The 27,319-nt window shown below is 38.1% G+C and overlaps 1 protein-coding gene across 5 annotated transcripts in view; it reads left to right on the plus strand.

Moving 5' to 3' along the window:
• The window catches only part of carmil3 (capping protein regulator and myosin 1 linker 3), a 130,329-nt gene extending 108,123 nt beyond the window's left edge, over nt 1-22,206 (plus strand). For 2 of the 5 annotated variants that reach the window (XM_041992025.1, XM_041992021.1), the window contains exons 26-40: nt 2,897-3,010; nt 3,645-3,820; nt 3,909-4,002; nt 6,074-6,199; nt 7,798-7,864; nt 8,350-8,537; nt 9,211-9,290; nt 13,263-13,382; nt 14,234-14,402; nt 16,161-16,500; nt 17,485-17,588; nt 17,667-17,880; nt 18,104-18,181; nt 18,496-18,615; nt 21,493-22,206. In XM_041992025.1, coding sequence (XP_041847959.1) covers nt 2,897-3,010; nt 3,645-3,820; nt 3,909-4,002; nt 6,074-6,199; nt 7,798-7,864; nt 8,350-8,537; nt 9,211-9,290; nt 13,263-13,382; nt 14,234-14,402; nt 16,161-16,500; nt 17,485-17,588; nt 17,667-17,880; nt 18,104-18,181; nt 18,496-18,615; nt 21,493-21,533 — 2,031 coding nt within the window. In that variant the 3' untranslated portion in view covers nt 21,534-22,206. Of the gene's footprint in view, nt 1-2,896; nt 3,011-3,644; nt 3,821-3,908; nt 4,003-6,073; nt 6,200-7,797; nt 7,865-8,349; nt 8,538-9,210; nt 9,291-13,262; nt 13,383-14,233; nt 14,403-16,160; nt 16,501-17,484; nt 17,589-17,666; nt 17,881-18,103; nt 18,182-18,495; nt 18,616-21,492 lie in introns of those variants that run through there. The other 3 variants (XM_041992022.1, XM_041992023.1, XM_041992024.1) reach the window with 3 other exon arrangements.
• The last annotated feature ends 5,113 nt before the right edge of the window (nt 22,207-27,319 follow it).

Consider the following 27,319-nt stretch of genomic DNA (forward strand, 5'->3'; position numbering starts at 1 on the left):
TTTCCTGACAAAACTTTCTTCGATCAAACATCACCTCATGCCGAGCAGCCTCCCTACAGATGCTGTTTCATTATCGCATGCAAAACTAAAAACCTTTAGAAAATTAATAGAATCAACAAAGCTGCTGAACAGTGAAAATTACTCATTTTCTTATATAATTATCCACTTGAGAGCACGTTTAACTTCATCAGGATCAACACAGCAATCTACACATATAAGTCTTACATTAATGAGTGTCCTGGATCAGTAACTGCAGCTAAATCTATTTAAATTATAGAAATAGATCCCCCAGTTTGTGCTGCCAGGCCAAAAATCAAGTCTCACACACACTAACAACCACCTTGGATTATCTGTAGCTTTGATTCCACTTCACAGTCACCATGGCACCCTTTGGATGAAATTGCACAATGTCACAATATTCATTTCTCTCCAGAATTGCATAAATTTTTCTCCCTTAAATCCTTTTTTGATGTATTCAGTTAATCAGCTGCTCTCATTTAATGAACACATAACTGAGACCTGAGTAACAGGCGACACCAGATCACAGGTTTGTACAGCTGGAACTAGCCGGGATTCATTTCCTTGACTTGATGCACCCATCTCTCTGGAGCATCTAAATCTGGACTCATCAAACCACATCACTTTTTTTTTTTTAAAGATGTTTGCTGATACCTCTAATGATCAGGTGTCTTGAAGCCATTATGTAAAGATAAATGTTTTCTTAGACTCAGTAATGTTTTATGGTGGCAGTCTTTTTCTCTGTGGCTGTTCTTTTCCTTGGATTTGCTCCACCAGTCAATTAGATTTTAGAATTTTCTTGGTTAATTTCCATGCTTTATAAGCAACCTCGGTCCTGCTAATTCAGACTAACATGGGTGTTTTTTAAGTAATCCAATTATTCTTTAGTTCAAGATTAGCTGCCCAGGGTTTACCCTTCCTCTCGGCTGATACCAACCCCCACCCCATCCACCCCCAGCAACTTTGTGTTCTATGTTAAGGGATGGATGGACTTAAGTTGAAGATTAAAAAGTCCAGGTGTTATAATCTCTTTTTAATAACTGTTAGGGTTAGTTTGAGATTAAAGCTTATTCTTAGACTAATTTGACCTCGTCACACCTGAGAGAACAGATGTTAATATACTGTGCCCAAAAGGCCTTTTTTGGAAACCTTGCATGAATTGTCTGAACTAAACCTTCTGTGACCTCGGTAACCCTTCCAGGGAAATGGCCTCTCTAGATTAACTAAGAAGTGGAGTAAAGCAATAGTTGAGTAAATATATTTACACTCTCACTGGCACATTTCAACCACAAATGTCTGTTTAACACAGCAGTAAACTTTAACCTTAACGCCCAAAAAAGGAGTTTTTATAATATTCTGTGTATTCTGGAAGTCTAAACCATTAGCAAAGGTTCAGTAGTCACATGCAGTATACAGGATATAAAATGCTTATAAGTTACAATTAATAATCCTAATAATGTTTAATTAGTCATGTGGTATTGCTTTATCGATGTCTTTATTGAGTGAACCATAAGCTGCAATTTAAAAGACTTTGGCTAGCCAAGTTGTGATAAAAACCTGCTGAGTCTATGCCATCGTAATTATCAGTTAATTAGTCAAACAAGCCATCAGGCCAGCAGTTCTGATGATCACCCTTTGAAGATCTAAAAAGCTTGCAGCAACAACTGCAAATCCCCTCCAAGTTTTAGGCTTTTTCCCACAGAAGCTCAGACACGAGGCTGGTATCACTATTTGGGATGAGATGCAAAGGAAATCCACAGACACAGAAAAGTCATATGGTGTAGCTTGTTAATGGCATATGAACAGGACACACTGCAGAATTAGGAGATCAGAAACATTAAGATTCTGCAAAGACATGCTTGTGGCAGACATATCTTTAGGCTGCAAGCACTGCAGAGTGGCTACACCAAATGGAAGATGAGAAGAATTCTGTTTGGGCTGCACACTAATGAAGAATTAATAACCCAAATATCAACACACACACTTCTGCAATTCAAAAAAAAAAAAAAAAAGCACACATTGAATCCCCATTGAATCCTTAGCAGACAACAGAGGGGCAGCAGCATCTGACATGTGCTCTCAGTTTTTAAATAATGTGACATTTAATTTTATTTGAATATCAATTAGAAAAACATGCTCACTTCTGAGCCTCAACAATCGGCTCATTTCGTATCAAATTCTGGCTGAATTCAGACAAATACTCCTCCTCTTTCTTTTTCTATTCCCCTCTGTGTGTGCAGCACTGTCACACACTTAGAATAACAGAAAGGTGGGGAATTCTGCTCCTAATTACACTCCTGATCAAAGTACAACCAAGCTGGAGCAGTGTTCCCTATTTGGACCTGCTTTTCCATAATTTTCCACTATTTAGCACTTCTAAGCAGGACATAAAGTGTGATGCTATTTAACACATTTACTGTATTATTTAGCAAAATGATTGCATGAGCAGTGTTTTAATCATGCAGCATCTGTCTGCAGCTGTTGTGCTTTTAATATTTTTCACAAAAAAAGGCCCAGATGGAATATACTGTACATTACATGAGACTGCTATGATAATGTGAAGAAATTGTGAAAAATAATAATGTATTATCTCCATTATTGTTTCATAGTACAGTTTTCTCATATATAATCCAGCAACATTTGCTTCATGTTGGCTGGCTGCAGTATGCTGCGTTCACATAACTGTTGATTAAAAAATCTAATGAAGATGTAGTGTCTTAGCTTTAAGAAGCTCCTTTTAATGACTTTTTTTCCTATTGAAATGCATACAGTATATTTAGTTATTTGCAGGTTAACTTGAGGATCCTTTTTAATCCAGGGTTTCAGCTTGTAATGGATTTGTGTTTTACGCTGAGTGAACGGTCTGTTTCTCCATCAGCTGTATCCGTCTCTGTGTGAGTTGGCCCATGTGTTGTCAGTGGACGGCCCAGTCAAACAACGCCTGGACATTCTGTCCGGAGAACTGGCCAAGGCTGCTGACAAAGAACTGCAGGTAAGACCAGAAGGGCTGAATCATCTCTGTATTTGCAGAAACATTCTTTTCCTGATGCATTTGTGTTTTAAACAGTAGGGAACTGCTTGCATTTAAATAGCCCACTAATGTTGCATGACTGTGTGTGTATGTGTGTGTGTGTGTAAGACAAGCATGCTGACTTCAAAGGAAAGGTGGCATTTACATTCACAGGGAAGAAATTTTCTTTCTTTTTTTTTAATCCCCTCTTTGGTCCTGTTGGAATTCTGTGGTATAATATGTGCAAAGGGTTAAAAAAAAAAAAGAAAAAGAAGCAGCATATACCCTGAGGATGAGTCAGGGGTACATTGTGATGATTTTGGTGTTTGCATTCCCTATCTTAGTTGTTTTGCATTTAGATGCATTTCTTATTTGCAAATTTTCAGATGCAAAAATGTCCCGCTGATAAAGATAAACATCTGCAGCAATGTGTCATAAGAAATGTTACCGTAGCAACTGAATGAACTGCTGCACCACACATGGAATATACAAAGATGAAAATCTAAGCAAGCAACAAGGATGACGAATAAAATGCATCAAAGCAGCATGTCCGCACTAGAACTGATGAAATGTTCAGTACTGAAAGTGATGCAAGCGTTGGGTCATGTCTGTCCAGGTGGTGGTGGACTCCATGGTGTCTTTATGTCGGGAGTTATGCCCCATGTCCTGCTCAGCCGCTGAGAGACTCAGCCCGCCGCTGTCTTCCATCTCCGAACAAGTTTCCATCCCTCGCTCTGCCATTCGCAACGCCCTGATGGAGAGAGCCTCTGAGGATGTCAACCGAGCCCTGGAGTATGATAACAAAGCACCACTAAAAGTGTCCAAGCCAGTGTCAGAACTTAAGTGACAATGCTGACTCGGTTTTTCTTCTCTGTGTCAGGGAGGTGAAGCTGTCTGTGGTCTCCTACCTGACCAACTCCATAGTGGATCAGATTCTGCAGGAGCTCTACACCAGTCATAAAACCCTGGTACTGGTAATACCGCTTTAATGCATGACTTCATTTAGATTGTAGAAGAAAGTGTCTTGTTGTAGTCTAGCGTGCATACCTTTAAATCAGGTTATCCAATGTGTCAGAAAAGGAAGAGAATCAGTGGAAATTTTTAAAGTGAAGCTGGAAACATCAACTCAAAGACCTAAAGCCTGTTTTATATCTTCACAGAAGTATCCATGTATGTTTCTTTCAGGCCTTAAAGGAAGAACTTTTCTCAGCACAAACACAAAAGATGTGCATTCCTCACAAAAGCTCTGGCTCAGACTTTATTTGTCCCTGATGGGCAACTTTTAGGCATGGTAAAAGAAAGCAGACCTATACATAACAGTGCATCATACAGTGATGGAAAGAGCATCATAGAATATAATTATGTGATGGTCAAATGTGATGTGATAATGATCTGGCAGACATATTGCAGTGGAGAGCGTATAAAACTATTAATAAATCAGATAAAAAATAACACATGATGATAAAGTATTAACAGTGCAAGACAGAATAAGCTGGATAAATAAATAACTGTAAACATGGTTGGGAGAGGCTGGGAATATACTTGCTTTTTTGTGTTTGCTTGGTTATGATGGCTCACCTCATCTATTCTGTCGGCTCTGAATTTGGTCAAAAATGACTGCACATATAGGCAGGCTGCAGCATGGAGCCCTTTGGAGACAGTTTGGGGATAAATGTTACAGAATATACCAACATTCTTGACTTGGGGTCTGAAATTCTTACTTTTTCTAACGTTTTAGGCTACATTTACAGCAGCGTTTATTCACGTGCGCTGTCTCTATTAAACTAATCCTTTAAATCTGGAAGTTCTAAATTTAGCTTTGTGCCACCTGCTGGAATCGTCTTGTAACAGCAGACCGTGAACAATTGTTCTGACACCAGAGCCGTTCACTCTTATAACCACACAAAATTGAACATGACTTAAACTACTTGCAAAAGTTAGGTACATTCTGATATCATGCAAAATAGCCAAATACCCCTTACTTTTTGTGAGAAGTGTTTCATTTCAGCCTAATGTCTCAGCACTTTTACATCTTCATTTTCAAGCAACGTCTTATGTGAGTCTATTTATTTAATTTATTTAACAGGGACAGCACATATTAAGAAACAAAAATAAAAATCGGTGTAATTATGCCAGGGTTAGCCAAAAGGCTAATTAGCCCCTGGCCAGATCTTAAAAGGCTACCTTAACTAATAAAACATTATATATTTCATTGGATTGTTTCTAAAAAGAGCTGCCTGTATGTAAACGATAATCTGATAGTAGCCAGATGCAGCTCTAACAAAACCATTCACTGCTGTTTACGGTCATGCAGATTTTGTCATTTGGATAAAGACCAGCAACACAAACCTGAATATTTCTGAAGTGCTTCCTGTGTGTCTGTTAAACCATCAAAGTGGAATCTGTTTAGATTTTGTGGTATTGACCTCCCATGCCGAGAAAATAAGCTTAATGGATCTCGGAGTTCTAACACGTCCAATTATTAGAAGTAGACTCAGTTGTTTTCATGGGATTTGCCATCATCAGAACGTAGCTTTGTTGGACCAGTCACTTTTTTATGGGGAATGCTGTTCCCCATAATCAAGTTACAAAGTAACTTGATTTAAACAGGTGACAGCTGTGATGTGACCTGGCAGGTTCTCCTCGCTAAAAAGGGTAATTTTTTAAATGAAGACAATAAATAGGCAGACAGAAGTGGTCCTCTCTGGGAATAACACTCCCTGCCCGGCTCTGCCCTGTTTTGCATTCCATTCATTCCTTTTACCGCTACATCTCATTCTCCTTTTTTTCCCTGTGTTATTGCAGTACCGGTGCGTCCTCCATCATTTCTCACTCTGCTTTGATGATCAAAAAGTTGCTTCTAATTCATATTCCTATTGCTAAAATGATAGTAGAGCCCCCCTTGCTGTGTTTCTGAGCTTCTAAAGCATGCCACTCCTCTAAGATTACTTTTAAGGATAATGATCCACTGATGTGAGGATTTGTATGTACGTGGTGTTGGAAGGTTTTTAATATACGTGTGTGTGTGTGTGTGTGTTGCATCAGCTGCGGCAGATATCTCAAGTCAAGCGTTGGGATGATGTCGGGACTGGCAGAAGGACGGTCAGACAGTCGAGATTAGTTGAGTCTCTGGAATTCCCTGATGAGGAATTTGGTGTCACCTTGGGAATTGTAAGTGTTTAAGTTACACTGTGATACTACTGGAACTCTAGACTTCTACTACAACACGTACATGTTGGACTGATCATGATACATACGCATCAACTTAATAAAGGAAGTTAATTGGTGATCATTTAATATTTTCCCCACAATAGTTTTAATATAACCACGTGAAATGTGAAATGACTGTAGAAAATAGAAAAAATGAAAGTACACCTTTTCTTAATGAGTGTGTTATTATTTATTTAACAAAAACGAAGCCAAAAGTTAGAAGCTGTGTGTGAAAAACTAAGTTCATTTTTACTCCTTATGGATGAATTAAGAGAGTAAGTAGCAGCCAGGTGCTGCTAATCAAAAGCATTTCCTTTTTTGATCATCGCCTGTAACGATTTCTATCAAACAGAGGTTTTGGTAACATTCAGGTGTGTTAACACAATGCCAAGGAGAAAAGATATCAGCAATGATCTTGGAGAAGCCAATCAAACTATTTTGAGACATGAGAAAAATGATTCACGTGTAGAAAATTAAAAGTAACTGCCAATCTTCCCGAGAATGGACGTCCAAGGTTAGACCAATTTATGATCAGAGAAACTGCAGAACACCCAAGAGCTACATCTCAGGCTCTACAGGCCTCAGTTAGCATGTTAAATGCTAAATTTATGACTTTTTTAAAGTTCAACAAGCATGACTTTGGAGCGGTCACCTTTCTCTGCTTTCATGAAAACATTTAGATGACATAAAGAACCATAATTGTCTGGTGGTGTTTGGGTATTTCACATCAGTTTGTCATATTCAAGCCCTCATTTGTGAAATTTCCAGTGTAAATATGCTTTTTTCCTCCCTATTTTCCTAAAATATGTCTTATTTGACCCTTTAGATATATGTCAGTTTCATATCATAATATCATGGGATAATTTCTAGTGACTATTCTTGATTCGGATTATTTATACTCAGCCAGTGTCTGATGGTTGCTTGCTGCAATTAAGATCCAAGTCCTATAAAGGTCATCTTTCTTCACAACATTCATAAGGTTACCAAGACCCATCACTTATCTTAACATCTTAACACCCATATCTTAACATATTTTTGATGATATCATTTACATTTGCCCTGTACTGTTTTATCTTAAAGAAGATGGCTGCTCAGCTTTGCTGTGCCAAGTTATATCTGGACAAACAAGTCTTCTGCAGCAGTGTCTGTTGGATAAATGAGACCGAAGTGGAGATGTCTGGCCATAAGCAACACAAATGCTTCATACTAGAGCCCAGAGCTGGCAGTCATTTAAGAGCTGCATGTAAACAAATGCCTGCAAACTTCAATGAACCGAAGCAAAGACACTAAATTTCCTCCACAAGGATGTGAGCGACTGAGAATATCGAACTGAAATGGTTGCTGCTTTAAGTGCTTCTATAACGTATTGAATCAAGTAATGCTCTTAGTTATTCACACACTGCTTCTGCATTTTGACTCAGTTTTTTGTTGAATTGATAGTTTTTATTCTAAGACTTGACAGTTTATTTTTTTTCTTTCATATTAAAAGTTATTTGTCAAGGACAAAGCAAAAGTGTTTCAAAAAGTCTTCTCAGTGTTCAATTATCCTCTAATAAAAGGACACCATGGCCATCAAGAAGCGGAGCTCCAGAACAAGACGGATTCGCCCCGTCTCCACTAAACTGAGTGAGTTTTCTGCCTTGTATCTAATGATATACAATCACAGCCGGCCCGGGGTCAGCTGATGTTTCATTTCTAATTAATGACAAAGTATTTTTTTTCTCCACCAAAAGGTGTAAGATGTGCTACGATGAAATGGGTGATCATGTTGTTCCATATTTAATCTCGCTGTAACTGTCCTTTGGCTATTCTAATGATTACATTAATGGTATTTTAAAATGTTTTTTAATGAGAAGGAATAGATAAATTGTTTGTAGTGAAGCTACAAGAGTGAAGAAGAACAAATATGATTTTTTTTTCTTAATTTCTAATGGTGAAGCCCCATGTTTGGTTAAAAAAATGGGGTGTAATTTCATGAGCAATTGCACCTTTGGTGTGAACTCATATTCATCATAAATGAAAGATGATTGAACCTAAAACGGGTTAATATGCAGCGAGCTGCAGGTCAAAAGATAATGAGATTTTTGTCACAACTCATTTCCATGTCCAAGGTTTAGGTGATGAGCCCAGTCCCTCCCCTACACCGTCCGCTCCTCCCCACTCTGCTTCTCTCACTCACTCGGCATCGTGGGAGTGTCTGTCCACACTCCCCACAAACGGTTCGCCCTTACGCCACGTGACCCACGTCAGGCCACGCCCACCACGGAGACACAGAGCTGTACACCTTCCTCCTGAATCCGTGAGTAGAAGCTGTGTCCTGTCTCTGAACTCCAGTGGGTAGAGACCTGTTTCTTTTAGATTTTTCTGTTTTTGTGTGTCTGAATATAGAGAATTGAGTTTGTTTGTTTGTTTGTTTGCCCTGGGTGCTGCTGTATATGTTGGCCGGTTGCTGAACTCAAGTTCAATCCATTTGTTTCCACTAAAGTGCTCAAAAGGTGGAAGAAATGAGACGATGTATGGGTTTGAGGTGTTTTGTGTTGAATCCCTTGGCTGCTTGTGTGACGTTATTCATCTGATGTTCGTTACCAGAGGCTCTTTCCAAAAATAAGTTTCTTTTAAAATAGGAAGCTGTCACATGTGTCTCTGTGACTCAGATGATAATGATGCACTGCCATCTCCCAGAGGGCTGCAGGGCATCGACACACTCAGCAGGTTTTTTATTTTTGTTTGTTTGTTTTGTTTGTTTGTTTGTTTTGCTTTTTTTAGAGATGTTCTGAATCAGTATAAATTCAGTTAGTGGCTGCACAATCAGAAGCTTTTTTAATATATAAATATAAACAGACCTCTACTTGCAGTGGATTCAAGGAAACCAGCAGGCCATTTGAAAAAATGTTAACCTTTTGTAAACTTTGCAGCTTTTTGTAGTCGTGTCAGATTGATCTTTGTTTTATGTCTTGCTGGTGTGTGTGCAGCATTGCTCTGAGAACGGAGGAGTCAGTATGCTGGAGGATGGACTGCCGGATTTCTACAGCAAGAGAGTTTTACCCGACAGGTATAACAGCAGATCTGTTTTGTTTTATGCAACTATAGTGAAATCAAATCTCCTCACTGGACTGACCCCTGATCCATTACACAACACACTAAGAGAGCTGAGTTTCACAGTATAACCTAATATTTTTATTATCTAATATCTACAGGGCTTATCATTTTATGATTTTTTTAGCTCACCTTTGGGACAGGGACAGGGTAGCTTCCCCTCTTTAGCAATAAACTTTAAATGTCTGTGAACTAAAGAGATCTGCTGCTGGACCTTTTAGAAGATGAATTTTGTCTCATTCTGGTCTGATATAGGATTCTAGCAGCTGAACATGTTTCAGTGTGTTCAATTGGTGAAAGATCTACACTTCAGGCAGTCCTGCACTAGTATGGATCACACTGTTGTGATTGATTCGATATGTAGTTTGGCATAGTGTTGCATCATTTGGGAGCATATGTTGTTGTAAAACCTGTTTATACCTTTCAGCATTAATGGTGCCATTCTAGACATGCGATCAGTTACACAAGCACGAATGTAAACATACCATCAGAGATGGAGCTTTTTAATGAGCTGAAGTCCTTCTCCTGTTTGGTTCAGTAGCACCTGAATTTGAATCTGTGGATGAAAGGGCAAACTGTGTTCACAGACATTGATTTCTAGAAGTTTTCCTGAGCCCATGCTGTGATATCCATGACAGGAACATGCCTGCTTTTGATGCAGGGCTGCCTGAGGGCCCAAAGATCACAGGCACACTTACATGTGTCCATGGCTGTGGGGGCAGCTGTAGCTCAGGAGGAAGAGCAGTTGTCTGCCAACCTAAAAGTCAGTGGATCAATCCCCCTGTGTCCTTGGGCAAGACACTGAAACCCTTGTTGCATTCCGATGTGTTTATCGGGACATGAATGTGTGTGCTTGAGCACAGCACATAGTATATATCATTAGAAGTGCTGCATGAGTGTGTGTGTGTGTGTGTGAAAGGGTGAATGTGACATGTAAAGCTGTTTGAGTGGTCAACATGAAGAAAATAGTTATTTAAGTACAGTCCATTTGCCATTTACCACATTCCTAGACTCTTGATATAATGAGATATAGAGAATGTTTTTCTGAAATTGCTCCACAATTTATAGATGCAGTTTGTTTTTTTTTTGTTTTTTTTTATTCTTTTATTCTGAGAGACTCTGCCTCTCCAGGGTGCTCTTTAAAACCCAGTCATGTTGCTGATCTGTTGCTAATTATTTTGAGCGAATTTGTCTCTAGTTTCCAATGATTTATTTTTTAAGAATCGCTTACCTATTAAGCCTTTCGCTGTCTCTGTCCCATATTTTTTGGAGATGTAACTGATCTAAGATGGCCCAGTTTTCCATTTACATTTAAATGTAGCATGACCAAATTTGAAGACCTAAGCGTGTGAAAATAGTCTCAAAACTATCAAGCTACATGTGAAATATTTGTTCAGTTTACTATGTGTGTATTTGTAAAGTTGCTTGATAGTGTTGTTGTGTGTCTAAGAAAATGCATTTCTAAGTACCCAAAGTGACCCACTAATATTTAAAAAAAAATCTATAAATCGGGTAGTACACACTCATTTTTCCATAAATCTGAATTTACAACACTTGGCCATACCTGCTCTGTTTGTTATCTACTATTTAAATAGGTTTATTTATTTATAGACCATGATTTTTACTGCACTGAAGCTGAATGTTGTGCCTCAGTTTTAAGATGCTTTGAATAAAAATGGCTGCTAAATGAGGTTTATCAGCAGATCAGTTCACTGCCCGCTCCAGTGAACTGAAAATGATCCTGTGAGTAGTTTTAAATACTCAAGGCTAAAACAACAGATATAAATCTGTGGCTGTTTTAAACACATCAGGTAAATTGTGTATGAGGATGTAAGTAAGGTTGGGCTTTTTGAAGATATATAACTCTAAAATTAATGAAGCATCCTGGTACTTCATGCAGCAGATACTTGGAGTACTACTGTTAGGCTGTTAGATCTCCCTAATCTGCAAATTCATTTATACTCGTGTCAAGTTTCATCAGAAATGAATGAGCTTCCTGCTCCTCCAGCACTTGGACACAGAATCAGGAATGGGGTATCGTTTGCACTGAAAGGAAGGATCATTTCAGCTCTGTTTATTCAATAACTGTAGCAAATTTCAGCATATATTTTATCAATTAAATCATCAGGCCAGTGTATGGATTTATAACTAAATTAACTTACATTGTGAGAATGTGTCATCAAAGCATCATTTAATCCAGATGCAATGAGACTAAGTTTATTTTTTTTTAGTTTTTGCTCATTTTGGTAATATTTAAAATAATTATAACTAATTTACAGAAGGCATGACTACACCATTTGTTCTTGGTAGAATGCAAATATAATAAAAGACCAATGAATAAATTAATCTTTTGGGTTCCATTTATGAAATGAATGTAATTTATTTTCCCAGGTTAGGGATTGTACCCATATACTTGTATGTGAAAGTAGCCACTACAGGACGGAACCACCACAGATTATCACTTGATGTTGCACTTTCTGTTTGCGCTACAGAGAATATTAGCATGTTGTATGCTCTTTGCATTTCTCTTACAGTTTCAGGTTTGTGGTATTTATTTATTTATTTATTTTATATTAAAACAAACAAACATAGACACTGAGTTTAAACCACACAGCTATCTACCAGCCCAGCAGTACAAAGATACAGTTAAGCCCCCCTGTGAACATAGTGAATTATGCAGATTAATTCTTATACCTATCGTCTTCAGATGTTTGAAGAGACCAAAGATCTGTTTAATAGCGTACAAACACAGGATTTACATTCACTAGGAGGATGTATGACAATTCCAACTTTGCACTTTTGAAATGTGTAAAATATTAGCATCTTTAACTTGTTAGCAACATCAATGCCAATCTTTTGATTAATGTGAACAGCCAGTTTCTAATTTTCTTTTTTGATGTTACTAAATTAAAATATGAGGTTACATGTTTGTAAATAAAAACAAATAACATTTCTTTGTACATTATTTGTTATGCAACATTTAAAAAATGGCAGCAATGAGTTCATCAAGCAAAACAACAGCTAAACTTTTAATTGAGGTCATTCAGCAAATAAGAAACAGTTTTGTTTTGCATCATTATTAGGGCTGTCAAAGTTAACAGTGCATCCATATGATCTTATTTAAGTCTTTTTTATGTGCCATTATGCAGTTGACAGTGTAATTAGATTCCCGATACATTTAGATTTTAGCTACTAAAATACTGTGTTTTAGAGCTGTTTGCTATCCGTTATGTAAATCAGCTTAACTTTGGATGAATGGGGTTTTTATTTCTATTTTAATACAATGAACATTTTGGGATAACTATAGTTACTTGCCCTCGCTTCACAAACACAAATATGTCACAACCAGGTTTACTTGTAATGCAACACACTACAAGGTAAAATCGTATTTGTTAGGATCAGATTTCACATTTAAAATCTTTGATTTGAACACAAAATTTGGAGAAATTAGAAAAAAAACCAAACCTCTGATTATTTTGTGATCTATAACATCACTGCCATTAATTATCAGTCTTTAAGCCCCCTTACAGCCACAATAGTAACGTGATATTGTGATATTTTGCTACCCATTGTACGTTAGTTTTAACTGCAGTTTGAAGATCATAATAAATGACTGAGGAATTTGCTGCTCAGAACTGAACTATATTTTTATCACATGAAAATAGAAGGTAACCCTCCAAGGGCTGCAAGTGCCATGACAATGTGTACGTCCTGCTCACAGCAGTACATAAGAAAAGGAAAATCACCAAGGCAGCAAAACCTTCCTTTCAGCAAGCAGGTCAGAGTAAAATGTTTGTAAATGCAATGCAGTCTAACACAGACCAGCCAGGATTTCAGCCCAAGAAAAAAAAACATAGTTGTGTTCTTGTTCAAGCCAATAATTTCATCCTTCCTCCTTAGATTTCTTTCTCTTCTTCTCCCCTTTCAGTCAGTTGTCATCCCTTCATCAGACCCAGTCGCTGAGGAGGAAGAAAAGACGCAGTGTGTTGTCGATTTTCTCCGGCTTCCGCAAGAACCGAAACTCCACCATCTCTAATCAGGACTCGGAGTAAGTGAAGCAGCACCAGGAGCAGTGTGAAGGAGGGAATCAAGGTAATATTTAAGCTGGCTGTTGAGTTGACGCGGAGCTGGACCTTAAATATTTTAGTGCAAGAAAACATTGCCTCATCTCCAACTGTTTTCCCTTTTACTTGAAATTTATGGCTTTGCGTATTTTTAAGCTGCTGTTGTTTTTTTGTTTTTTTTCTTTAACCTACAATATTATTAGAAATGGAAGATTATATAATGGTAGACATTTTTAATAAAATTACAGCCTCAGAACATAGAGAAACACTTTGAAAATTTGACTGTTAAGCAATAGGCTGTAAAAAATCTGAGAAAAATTCCACAGTTTGTGTCTCAGCTCACTCAGGTAGTTTGCATTGCCTCTGCTGGTTAAAAATCTTACTGTGGTGCAGAAAAACACATTTCTGGAGGCCAAGTTTTACAGCAGTCAGAAAAATAAAAAGAAGAGACGATATCTGAAGGCCAGTCGTGACAAATTTATCCTTTCAAAAACAGTTGACCATGTTTTCTGATGTTTCACCTGCAGATTGATGCTTCTGTCAAAGAGATTTAGTTTCTTTGCTGTCTGTACTTGGCTGCCCTCATCTTTTCCTTTTTTTTCTTGTTGTAACAACAACGCAGTGTGTGGGAAATGAGATAGCATCTGAGTTTTCACTTTCTATTAACCTCAGTGTTTTCAAACTAACAGGAAAAAAAGAATGATCAGGACTGTTTACACAAACCACATTTATGTAGGTCAATTTGATCATAAACTCACTGATCACTTCTCTCCCCTCCTGCTTGAAGATGCTTAGAGGTGCATGATAATTCTGACATTTTTTCTATCTATTCCAGCTGCGCCTCAGAGAATGTCTACTCAATGATCCAGCACCCTAAAGACATTGTGAGGCCGGAGAGCTCTGTTTCTGGGGCAAACGGGGCCATGCCTTCACCCCGGCTAACTCCAGGTCTACCTGTTCATGGGTCGAGGGCTGCCAGCCCCCCCTGTCTCATGCAACGACAGGTACAGTGTGTCATGGACAGCCAAAGTGATTATATGGAGCCACTGAAACTCTAAGTCAGGACTCCAGTCTTTGAGGGCCACTGTCCTGCAGGTTTTAGATGTTTACTGCTTCAACACACCTGATCTGAAATGAATATATAATGAACAGGCACAACATTTAATTCAAACCAGGCGTGTTGAGGCAGGGAAACATTTTAAACCTGCAGGTTAGTGGCTCTTGAGGACTGGAGTTGCACATGCCTGCTCTAAATTAGTTGTGCTGGATTTGTGGAGATACAGTAACCCCCCAGAAGACTGACTATAAAAAAAAATAAAACTTTTGGGTTCACAGCTAAGATTTTTGTGATTCAGTTGATGCAATAAGTTTTAGGATACAGTGACTACATAGGAGCACCCTGCCCTCCCTCAAGACCAGCAATAATGAAAATACATTGCAACATAAAGATGACTCCTGATAATCCATCAATCAATCTCTTTTCATGGACAAGACATGGACAAAATTGATGACCTTTTCGCACCAAAACACATTTAAGATTAGATAACAGTTGCATCCTTCCCAGTAAGCTGGCAGTTGTGCTTAAGCTTTTCGTGTCCAGTTTGTATGTAAACATTCCTGATACAGAAACTTTAAAATACACCCAGCCCCTTTACTTTTCACTGACACCTAATTTCAGACTATAGTAACTTCCATGTCATTTCCAAATAAGCTTGTTGAGAACTGCTATGGAGACATGCAGTTGTCTGGAGGACACATCTGTACATATCCAGGCATGACTTTAGAAAAAAACACTAGATTTGGACTCAGCTTGTGGTCTTAGTTGGATTTTTCAGCCCGTAGTTTACAGCTGTACCAATCAAAAGCCACCTGATTTTAAACAAAAAAAAAAGTCACAAGACTGACTTTTTCTCCCTTTAAATATATATAAGTATCTATTACTCAAATAGAGGCAAGTATGAAGTAATTCAAGCACTTAATCCATTTGTCAATGAAAGACATTTGAGTTTATTCTGAAAATGTCCATGTTTGCGGTTTTGTGGACCGGCTTTAGCAGACTGGGAGGAGGTTAACTGAGCTGCCTATTGACAGCAAAACTGTTTGTTAATTTCCCAAATATCTCTGTGATGCACTTTATTATTGTGCAGTGAAATAGAGCACCAACAGGCTCCAGTGACAGTTAAAGAACCAGTTTAATTACCACAGTTATTCGATATGATCCAAACCTGACAGTATGAACCCGTATCTCTCAGCCCTTTGAAAACAATAGCAATATGATTAAAGTATTTCAAAGAGACTATGATAGTCTTCCAGTCTATTTCGAATTCTAGATTTCTAATTATGAGCATCTTCTTCTCTGTTCTTGTTGTCTCATGTGAAATGACACAGAGCAGAGCTGCGTGCTGTGCCCACCATGCACTGTTCCCAGCCTTTTTCTGTCTTGGATTTGTGCAGCCTGTCTGAAATATAGATCATATAATCTATTTTAAATCTCACACACTTTGGGAACCAAATTGGGTTTTGCTGACTCTGTCTCTAAGTAGTTTCCACAAATCCTCAGTGATTGCTGAGATTTTAAGAACATGCCACAGAAGATGAGAGATCTTTTAGGCGGGTATATCTGAATCCTTCTTGATGTAGGTTTCATCTGTACAAATCCATCCCCCAAACTAAAATTAAATGGTTTAGTACTTTACTAGGCTTCTTTTAATTGTTGATAATCATTTTGATTAATTGTATCTATGACTTTTGTCTTTATCCAGTCTACAGATCTGGTCAGCATGGTGTACAGCTGTATTGGGGCAGAAATTGAGGACTCCGATGGCAGCAGTAACAGTGACATTAAATCATCTGACAACGATGCTGACCAATTGATCGGCATCTCAGATGGCCCAACAGAAACCCGGACTAATGGCCATGTGGTGTCCTCAATGCAGCAGATGGAGACGGGCAGACAGGAGAGGATTGTTCCCCTGACAGACTTACGGACTGAGATGGAGGAGGATGTACAGAGTGGTGGCAGCGGCAGGCCAGAGCCACCTCCACAGAGCACCAAGCCCAGTCTGGCTGTGATGAGGCAGAGACACCTGCAGGAGAGTTTAGGTACTGCAACTGAAGTTGTTTTACAAAGGGGGAGTACAGAAAAGGGTCTGTCTACCTGTTAGATTAGAATACAAGAAGCTGGATTGGCTCATTTGACACATTCCTGTAAAAGAAACCATTCCTCATTTTTTTTTTATATTTTGCTTCCAAGCAGCAAAGATTTTTAATCTTTGTTTTAAAGTGGTCATGAGCAACCATTCTCCAGACTTTCTGAAAGTATGTTAGTTTTCCTTTCGAGTGTAACTGTAGGACATCCTTTCTTAATAAATATAACTGCTATAATATAATGGTGTGAATGGAAGTGTGACTACATATATAGATGTCAGCCATGAAATCAATCCAGCATTGTTTGTATAGTGCCAAATCACAACAGTCATCTCAAGGCATTTTACACTCATATTCAATTAAAACCAAGTCATTGTGATCCAATAAAACAAATCCACATTCATCCAATTTATAATAACTGTGTTCATACAAGACAAGCTAAAGAATTCAGAATCACAGTCACATGTTTTGTTTTTATTTACCAAGATCCTATCAAGTAAAACTATTTAAAAGTAGTTTTAAAAAAGAAGCTGAAAAACTTAAAAGGATTTAATTAATCTAATGAGATCTCCAATGTTAGATTAGTCCCTAAGGAAAGCTGCCCCAGCTGGAGGTTTGTCTTCACAGAGTGTGGTTGATAAGGGCTATTGTTAGCTTCAAGTCTAGACTTTTTAATGGACAAAATCTCTGTAGTGGTTCAGACTGCAGACAGACTCGAAAGGGAATTTAGAGATGTGCACAGCCAGATGTCAGAAGTAGTTATCTGTTTTATGTCTGCAGAATAATGTAAAATCTTTTAATTAAGTGGATGTATAAAGCATGAATACACAAAAAGTATGCACACTGAATGTTGCAGCTAGCCCACAACACAGCCGTTTTTAAAATTCTAGAGGAAGTTTTGATGAATGACTGAGTGAGTGTGTTTGCTGTTATTACCAGAAGAGGCAGGAAGGCTGGAGGCAGACGACCAAAGTGAAAGAATTCATGAGGAGAAGCAGAGAGGCCGAGGACCAGAGGGGCAGCGTCCTCTCATTCCCAAAAAGGTGTGTTTACTGGATAAAATGAAAGAAAAGAAAATCAATTTTGTTGTCACATAACCACCAACTGTGCTCCTTCGTCAGCCCAGCACAGACCTCTCCAGAGACAAGACCTCTCCGGAAAAGACCAAGACTTCTCCCAAAGCCTCATCCGTCACACCAGAAGTACAAACCAATGACCAGAGGGGTCTGCATCCTGCTCAGCCAATCAGTGAAGAGAACGAGACTGAGGACGAGAGTCTATTAGCGTCTATGAAGCCTGGAACAGAGGCAGCCAATCTGCCCTCCATGTCTTCTGGTATTGTAGTGATGTTATCTGATGGTGGATGGAAATTGTGACGTACAAGATCATTTCATTCTAACAAACTTCCAGATGGATTTTCTCTCTTTTTAAAGAGTCTGTTCAGGGCTAAAATCTGGGATAAACTGCCAAATATCCATCCTACAAAGTGTGTTAGAGATGTTATTGAAGTCAGATGAGCAGACGAAGATTAATGATGATTATGATGTTTCCATCACAGCTACAGATGAGGAAGAAGGTCGTAACGGACTCCCAGCAACATTGCGTCACACCAGGAAGTCCAATTCCTTTGACATAGGTACCGTACATCTGACGCTGTTTGTTTCTGCATCCCTGCTGCTTTTCATTTGCTCTATTGTAGTAAAGAGTAGACAGTTGGCATGTAGTGGAACCCATGGAAACAAATGCACATCTTGCTGCATTTGTTCACAATTCATAACAATAGCATCACGTCTTCTTATTTTGTATCCCTAAGTAAAATCAGCAGGAGTCCGTTCTTTGATGTTTTCCTCGGCTTGTAGAGTCTGTTGGCTGTGCACCGTCTGACTGCTGTATCCCCTTTTTAAGTTCCCACACCCCACCCTGTGTATGTCTCATGCCATTTCCCCTCAGGCATGGAACAGGACATCCCCTACGATCTGGACAGGTCTTCAGATCGCAGATTCCCTGTGAAAAAGCCCCGTTTCCCCCAGTACAGAAACAGATCTCTGGACTACCCTGCAGGGACCAGGTGTATGTATCTGTTTCACTTCCTCCTAATATGTGTGGTATGACAGCTGAGCAGCCAGAAAAAGTGGGTAAAGGTATTTTTACTCAAGTTATAGTTATAGTTTGATGAAACAGTTCTTGTTTTTTTTATTTTTACATAATCTTTTTCATGACATTGTTCATGGATGAGTCATACCCCACATATTAAACCCATGCATGTGCTATCATTTGATAAATGGCTGATGAAAGAAGAGATCATAAAACGTCATTCAAAGGCATAATTAGACTATTTTTCTGGATCTGACACTGTCTCAATGAAAGCGTAATTAGATGAGACCATTTTTTTTTTTTTTTTCTTTTTGAAGTACATACTTATGCTTTAAATGGAGCCTGTTCCTTATTTGGTTCCATTATTGTGATAATTGTCAGCCAGCTTGAGATGATTCATCATCACTTTCTGCTCTGAGTTCAGTGAATGAGAAATCCCTGAAGCAGTTGAATTCAACAGGCACTAACGGCATAGCAAAAACGCTTACAATTATTTCTGGAATATGGTGCTGCATATTTAGAACATCTGCTGCGGGGAAGCTTAATGCCTTGAGCTTGAAAAGAAGTGGTTTATATTCCAGTCAAGTTTATTGTAAACAACTGCTTGCTGACCAAAGTGCTTCACATTAAAATTCAATTAAGGCATCAGAAATACTGACATAAAAAACACTTTATTAAAATCTGAAAATTATTAACTAAAACCACAAAATTACTTAAATTAAAAGGCAAATAACTGACATCTAATTAAGATGTAAGGTAATTTTGGAGCTGCTACAACAGCGGTCCAGCTTCCTCAGAGCACCAACCTGGATTTCAGATGTTAAAGCAACTGATATATAGATCTAATTGATCTGGAAGGCAAATATGGTTGTAAGAAGTCAGAAAGTGCCTTAAATAAAATGTTAAATGAAAGTAAAATACAAAAATAAATCTTTTTGGGGATAAGAAAATGGTAAGAGAAAATAATACAGAAAAAATGCAGGCATAAATATAAAGGAAGAAATAAATAAAAATCACTAAATAAGTCAATAAATTCAACTGAAAATGACATGAAAAGTAAATAAACAGGAATATCAACACAAAGTTAAATTAAAACTGTTGAAAATTACAAAAGAAATATAAATTTGTGTCTTGTTTGATAGGTTTCGTAATGGAAAAACTATTTTTAACTATTTTTTGTTAAATTTATCGACATTCAATTTGTTTATTGAGCCATTTTTATATTTATTTTATTTTGGCAGTTTTGGTCCTCCATACCTTATAAGTCAGCAATAAATAAATTAAAAAAATATATAAAAAAAAAAAAAGGTTTGTTTTTAGCCTCAGGTTAGAAATTGAGTTAATCGGTGTCAGAAATTTTAAATTGGTGTCAAACATCCCAGCCAGGTTTAAACATATTGGTTTAGAGAAGGTTAAGGCAGGGGTGTCCAAAGTTGGTACTCGAAGGACATCGTCCTGTAGGTTTTAGATGTTTCACACCTGAATACGATTGATGGATAAACATGCTTGGACAGAACTTGACAACAAGCTGTTTAGGACAGCCATTGTATTTGATTCAGGTGCGTTGGATCAGGGAGACATGTGGCCCTCAAGGACCAGAGCTGGACACCCCTGGTTTAAGGTCATCCAAATCCAAAATCAAAGCACTACAGGCACCACTTGGTCCAAACTTCAAATATCTCCTTGTTAGAATTCATATAGTTTCAGTCTGTCCAAGATTTTAATTTATTTTTTCCCTGAGAAACACTTTTAACAGTGGTTTTATTAAAACAGAGGTGTCATGTTTCACAGGCAGGTAAATGTGAGCGTTGCATGAGTTAGCATACTGTATTAGCATTCTTCAGGATAAAGTCTGTATGTAGAAAATAACAATGGTTTAAGTTGGAGCTTAGCGATATCTTGAGATTTTAAATTATATCAATACAATTTTACATGAGAAATAGGATTAAAAATTTCATAGCGTTCATGTTGCGTTAGAATTATACTAAGCGGTGAAGTGTCACAAACATGGAGAAGCTTTGTCTGAAAGCAAGAGCAGCCTTCATCAAATTCTTTTCTCTAGTGTTTGAGATGCAACTGGAGGCTGTCCTAAAGTTTAGTACCCCGAGGGACTCCACAAAAAACAGGGTCTGACAAAGAGTTAACTAAACTGAGGGCTCTCAGACGTTTAAACTTCTAAGCAAGACTAAATGATGCTGTGGACAGCTGATCCTGTGATGGATTGTCACCTGAATCTGTGTCTAATAAAGCATCATTAAAATTCTTGCAGTTCAGTTTCAGGGCTAAGGAGGGCTTTTAAACCAGACTGGAACACTTACTGCTTACTGATGATGTTACAAATGACAGATTAATTCTGAAGCATGTCAGGATAAACTTCAGATTTAGACAAATATACTGTATGAATGTTAAGGTGGTGTTTCACCGGAAAGATGGTCAAGGACTCAAACAGCAAAATTAAAGGTGTGGGATTTTCTCCAATGGCCTGGTCAGATGCTTTATCTCAGTTCATTTGACAAGCATTTTTCAAACAGATGGCAGCTGTAGTGTAAAGCCAGACAAAGCGTGAGGAAGTAAGAAACTTGTTGAGAGTTTGCCTGGAGAAGATTCAAGCCAGTGTTAAAAATGAACATTTTATTCACGGTTTCATTGACCCTTTTAAGTTCAAACCCCTGAAGAGACAGAGTAATGCTGTTTAAAGCTGAGAGTTTACACTTTAAACCCATATTTTTTCTCTAACTATAATATGTATTATTACCTTATGAACATGGGTTTTTGTATTGAACCTGGTGTTCTTATCAGTTTCACGAGTACAGCTTTTCAAGCGTCGTGTTTACATTACTATTCCTTCTGTAGGTTACGAAAGCCCCCAGCTTGGTAACAGAGATGCATTATGACGTTACCTGAGGACCGGGAGGAGACTGCTGGGAAGAAAAGACTGGAACACGGAGGACTGGAGCGAGACAAGCTTTTAAAGCTGTATGGACTCAGCTGATAAGGGGTTTAACAACAACTTATTTTTCTTCTTTTATTCCATTTGTTGCTGAAAATGCATGAACTGTATACTTTTTTTTTTTTCCAACTGCTTGAACTTACTCTGGTTTTCCCATGCATAAGGTTTCACAAAAACACAGTGGTTCTCTCTCCAGTATGCTTATGAACTGTTTTATGCATTTTTGTGCAAATCATTTAATAATGAAATCTATCTTTTCACCCTCCCTCCTTCTTTTACTGACAATCTGTGACTACTAAAAGTGAGTTTGTACTGTATTTATTCTAGTGAGAGGTAGATAATTAATATAAAACTGCACTAACCATTGTGGTAACTTTACCAAGTAACAATCATGTTTTTATTTGTGATATTGAATTTGTTTGTAAGTTTGCTTTTGGTGTATGCTGACTGATGACTGAGAAATGTCTTACCATTAATTTAGCTTTCCCATCTCTTCAGGAGTATTTAAATCAGTCAGTGAGTCGTTTTAATCTGATTTTATTGGCCTGAAAATTAGTATATTTTCTAAAGATGCTTCTATGAATCAGAATTAATAAAATTGACTTTACAGAAGGAAATTAACTGTGAAAAGTTGCATTTATTATGCCTGAAAAAGGCAAAAAGGGGTCTCATTGAAACAGAACCTGGTAACATTGAGAAGATAAAGAGTAAACTTGTATGCAATGGCACATATGCCACAGAAAAAAATATAAAGGGGAATGAATGAAAATCATGCAAGGACGTCAAAAAATTGTTTTTTTTTTATGATAATTTATTTCTGTCTATGCAAGACTTCCCAGTGGTTGTGAATGATAGTTATCAGGGCTTTCAGAAGGTCTCTCAAATTCTTTAGACAATGACTGGTTTTCCAGAAAATTTCAGCTCACCCTGACAATTTTCATGTGTACTTTGTAAAACTCCCACTGTGGCCGTTATTCCCCTTAAAATCACATTTGTTTTCATCAAAATTATAAATTTAACAGTTTCGCCATGAAAAAAATTCTCAGCCTTGGGATTAGGTATGACTATACCATTTTCCACATTCAGAGAATGGTGATATAACGTATAGAAATGCTAATTCGGCCACTACATGAAAAGCTAGCACAAGCTACAAAGGTAAGTCAGCGCAAGTGTCAACAAAGGGCTAGCATGATGCAACCTGCTAAAGACCTGTATCTGGCAGTCCAGTCCCAGGATCAATAACCAGCTTTCTTAGCCTGTGGACCAGTTGCTACCATGTGACACGATATATCGATTTAGAAAATAGCAAGTCTCTGTTTGCCGATACCTCATATTCATTGACAGTCATTCAATTTAGGATCCACTATTTGATATGAAACAATAACTAATTGAACACAGTCATTCCCATTCATGTCAAAATCACTAAAAGCAACTAGAATATCATTTAACATTTTTATTCTTGAGCTCAGGTGTTTAAATCAAACGCAATCTATTTATATATAAATACAGACTAATAAAAAAAAAGTGGAACTTAAAATACAGCCATTTTTAAAATAAAAATGTATGAAAAATTGCTTTACTGCCCCATCCTGAACATGCTGTTCTTTCACACATGCTTTGCTAAAACCAATCTACAGCACAGGGGGAGAAAATGTGATTCAACAGTTTCGCTGCGGAAATCGTTTTTTTGGTTGGTACCCTTCGGTTAATGAAAGAAAAACTCAAAATAGTGACAGAAATAACTTGAATCTGACAAAAGTAATAAATAAAAATCCTATTAAATTTAACTAATGAAAGTCAGACATTGCTTTTCAACCATGCTTCAACAGAATTATTTTAAAAAATAAACACATGAAACAGGCCTGGACAAAAATGATGGTACCCCTAGAAAAGACTGAAAATAATGTGAGCAAAAGGACACGTTAATCCAAGGTGTGTCCACTAATTAGCATCACAGGTGTCTACAATCTTGTAATCAGTCAGTGGGCCTATATAAAGGGCTACAGGTAGTCACTGTGCTGTTTGGTGACATGGTGTGTGCCACACTCAACATGGACCAGAGGAAGCAAAGGAAAGCGTTGTCTCAGGAGATTAGAAAGGAAATTATAGACAAGCATGGTAAAGGTAAAGGCTATAAGACCATTTCCAAACAGCTTGATGCTCCTGTGACTACAGTTGCACATATTATTCAGAAATTTAAGATCCATGGGACTGTAGCCAACCTCCCTGGACGTGGCCGCAGGAGGAAAGTTGATGACAAATCAAAGAGACGGATAATACGAACGGTAACAAAAGAGTCCAGAAAACTTCTAAAGAGATTAAAGGTTAACTTCAAGCTCAAAGAACATCAGTGTCAGATCGCACCATCCGTCATTGTTTGAGCCAAAGTGGATTTAATGGGAGACGACCAAGGAGGACACCATTGTTGAAAACAAACCATAAAGTCAAACTACATGTTGACAAGCCACAAAGCAAAACTTTTTGTCAAGGCACATCAGCTCTATGTTTACAGATGGAAAATGAAGCATATCAAGAAAAGAACACTGTCCCTACTGTGAAACATGGAGGAGGCTCTGTTATGTTCTGGTCCTGCTTTGCTGCATCTGCCACAAAGTGTCTTGAATCTGTGCAGGTACAATGAAATCTCAAGACTATCAAGGGATTCTAGAGAGAAATGTGCTGACAGGTGTCAGAAAGCTTGGTCTCAGTCACAGGTCATTGCAACAGGACAATGACCCAAAACACAGCTAAAAACACCCAAGAATGGCTAAGCCATGAGACAACTGGAGCAGTTTGCTTATGAGGAGTGGGCCAAAATACCTGCTGAGAGGTGCAGAAGTGTCATTGACAGTTACAGGAATCGTTTGATTGCAGTGATTGCCTCAAAAGGTCGTGCATTTCTTTGGTTTTTCATTAATAGTTGTCTATAGTTCCTTATCCATTTCCCTGATGCCGTTTGTATTTTTTTTTTTTTTTTTTTTTTTTTTAACCCTGTTCTTTCCAGCATCCTAACATACAGAATGATGTGTGCCATATTTTGATTGACAGATTTGCTTTACCAAGGGAGACGTGTTATATAGATGGCTGCCCTTGATATTTTTATTATTTTTATTTATATAATATGGAAAAGTACAGTAGTCATCAAACATACCTGCAGAGAAACGTACCAACACAAACATCAGCAACATCTAGTCAGAAGCGGATGGAGAGACGAGCACGTTTGTGAGCATGCACGTGTGAATGTGCGTATGTGGCCATGCAACAAGGAAGAAATGTATGCATGCAAGAGGGCCATGATCACGCCGCACCCCAAGTCATCAGCGGGGGACAGGGGAAGCCCGAGGCCCCAAAGGCCAAGCAGGTCCACAGAGCACCAAGCCCAGGACAGCCAAAGCAGACAGAGCAGCGGCCCACTCAGATCAGAGCAGAAGGGCCACCCATTCCCCCCAGCAGAGCCCCGCCCAGGAGCCCGAAGGGGCCCAAACGCCCCAGACAAAACCACTGCCGGCCACGCCAAACCAACAACACCAAGGCTAGGTACCCCAGGGACAAGAATATGTCTGCAGGTCAAACAACTGCAAAGAGGTCACAAAGGGAGGGGATGGAGGAAGGGCCACCTCGATGGCTCCTGTCCACCCACCCACAGCCCATGTGCCCATCCCCCCGAGGCCCTAAATGTATATTGATGTCTAGGGTAAGATTAGGTTAGGTTAGGTTGTGACACCATTGTTAATCTCACAACAGGTTTTACTCTTTTACTTGTGCTTTTCACTATTTAACAACATCCAGGTACACATGATCTGGTCTTAAAATGCAACCTTCACCTCATAAAGCAGTGTTCCTTATAACTACCACCATAGGGTGAACACTCTGTCCAGACACACAAACACCTTGTCTTAGGCAGGAACATTTTGACGTATACAACAGGACACAACGCGTGTGCCCAGGCTTTGGCAGGAGTGATATGTTTCTCATCTAGCATGTCAGCATTTTGTCTCAGTAACTTTAAATAAAGCCTCTCGTTGACCAGATAATAGACTTCATCATACACACAGCACAGTCACTACAGTCACACTGCATAGACTTTGATATATACATATAGAAGGTGGCATATCATGGTCTAAAAACAATGACTCATAGAGGGTTGCTGTCTGAAAAACCAGCTGTTGACATCTGCTCTTGACTGGTTTTGTAGACAGAAAAGGTAAATGATAAAAACAACTGGGACATGCATAAAGCCTTTGGAGAAAAAAATAGCAAAAGCAATAGAAAAATATGGGTAAAATATAAAAGAAAAATATGAAATTGGATGCAAAATTATTTTTTGTGTGTTTGATCATCTTGTATTCAATTTTTTAATTCCTCATTATTTGATTGATTTATTCTTTCACAACGGCTACATTTTTATTTATTTTATTTTCTTATACAGAGATATTAAATTTGAGAGCCCTTAAATGACATTATGGACTTAAAAATAAAAAAAATTAAAAAAAAAAAAAAAAAAAAAAAATGTAAATGGATGCAACTTGCTGGCCCTTCTCCCTTTCTTTTTGCTGTGCCTCAGCTTCATATCAAAAGCTCTCCCCTACAACAATCATGCATGATCAGGATAATAACCTCTCAACAAGTAGTAGTGACTGACTGATTAGAGATGTAAACTGTCTCTTATTGGCTGTTTGCAACTTTGAATGTTTGTGAAAATTGAAAATTACATCATTGAGTTTACAAAGTTACAAAGAGAGAAAATTGTTTAAATGATTAAAATTCAACTGCAACTATCAACCAAAATTTAATAGTTTTAAAATGTAACATATTTGATGTTAAATTTAAAAAACAAAATTTATGTACTATGCAGCTGAGATAGAAAATTGAGACAACTCAAAGGTTGCACCAGACCTTCCTGTAATACCACTTTGTACCACTTGACGGGAGCAGTCACTGTAATATCTAGTCTACCCTGGAGAAGACATGGTAGCCAGCATTACCAGTCACTACTGAAACCAAGAGTGGCTGTACTAGATTATTATTCTTTTTTTCAATTGTCTCAAGATAAGTTTATTTTCTTGTTCTCTCAAGGTGAAAATAGCAGATGATTAAGGTGGGCTCAAAAGTATAGTAAGTTGTGACTGTGTTACACCTGATTTGATTGCTCAAAATAGATCCCATGTCAGCTGGGGAGGGCCTACGGTCATGCTGTATATGTATAATTTTGTGAATGAGTGATTGGTTAAACTTAAAGGGACATTGTGTAAAAGTTACTTCCATCTAACATTTTAAGGTATTGCATTTTAACATATAGTGCATTCTAGCGCCCCACTTTCTTAAACAGGCATTGCAACAGTGGTAGCCGCTATCTGTCACAAAGCCTAGACAACACTGAAAGCATGTCATCCAATAGTTCATGGAGTATTCACTCAGATGAAGACGTTCGTGATTTCATAAATATCGTAAACTGCATCCCATCAGACTGACAGATATTGTTCCTCTATGTTTAGAAGGAGGAATCGTTCTCACAGGGGGAACGGATCTTGATGGGAAAACTGGCCTCATGGGGCTTTTTGTCATATTAAAAGCTAGCTTATAAAACGTTCTCACTGGATTTTATTCTCGCTTTATCATGACTATGAAAGTGACTGAAATCACATAAACATACACTCCTGTATGAAGCTGGTGTATTTTAGCAGGATCTACTGTTATACTGCCTATGGTAATGAGCAACACTGTCTAACA

Source organism: Melanotaenia boesemani, chromosome 8 (genome assembly GCF_017639745.1).
Source record: "Melanotaenia boesemani isolate fMelBoe1 chromosome 8, fMelBoe1.pri, whole genome shotgun sequence".
Classification (NCBI taxonomy): domain Eukaryota; kingdom Metazoa; phylum Chordata; class Actinopteri; order Atheriniformes; family Melanotaeniidae; genus Melanotaenia; species Melanotaenia boesemani.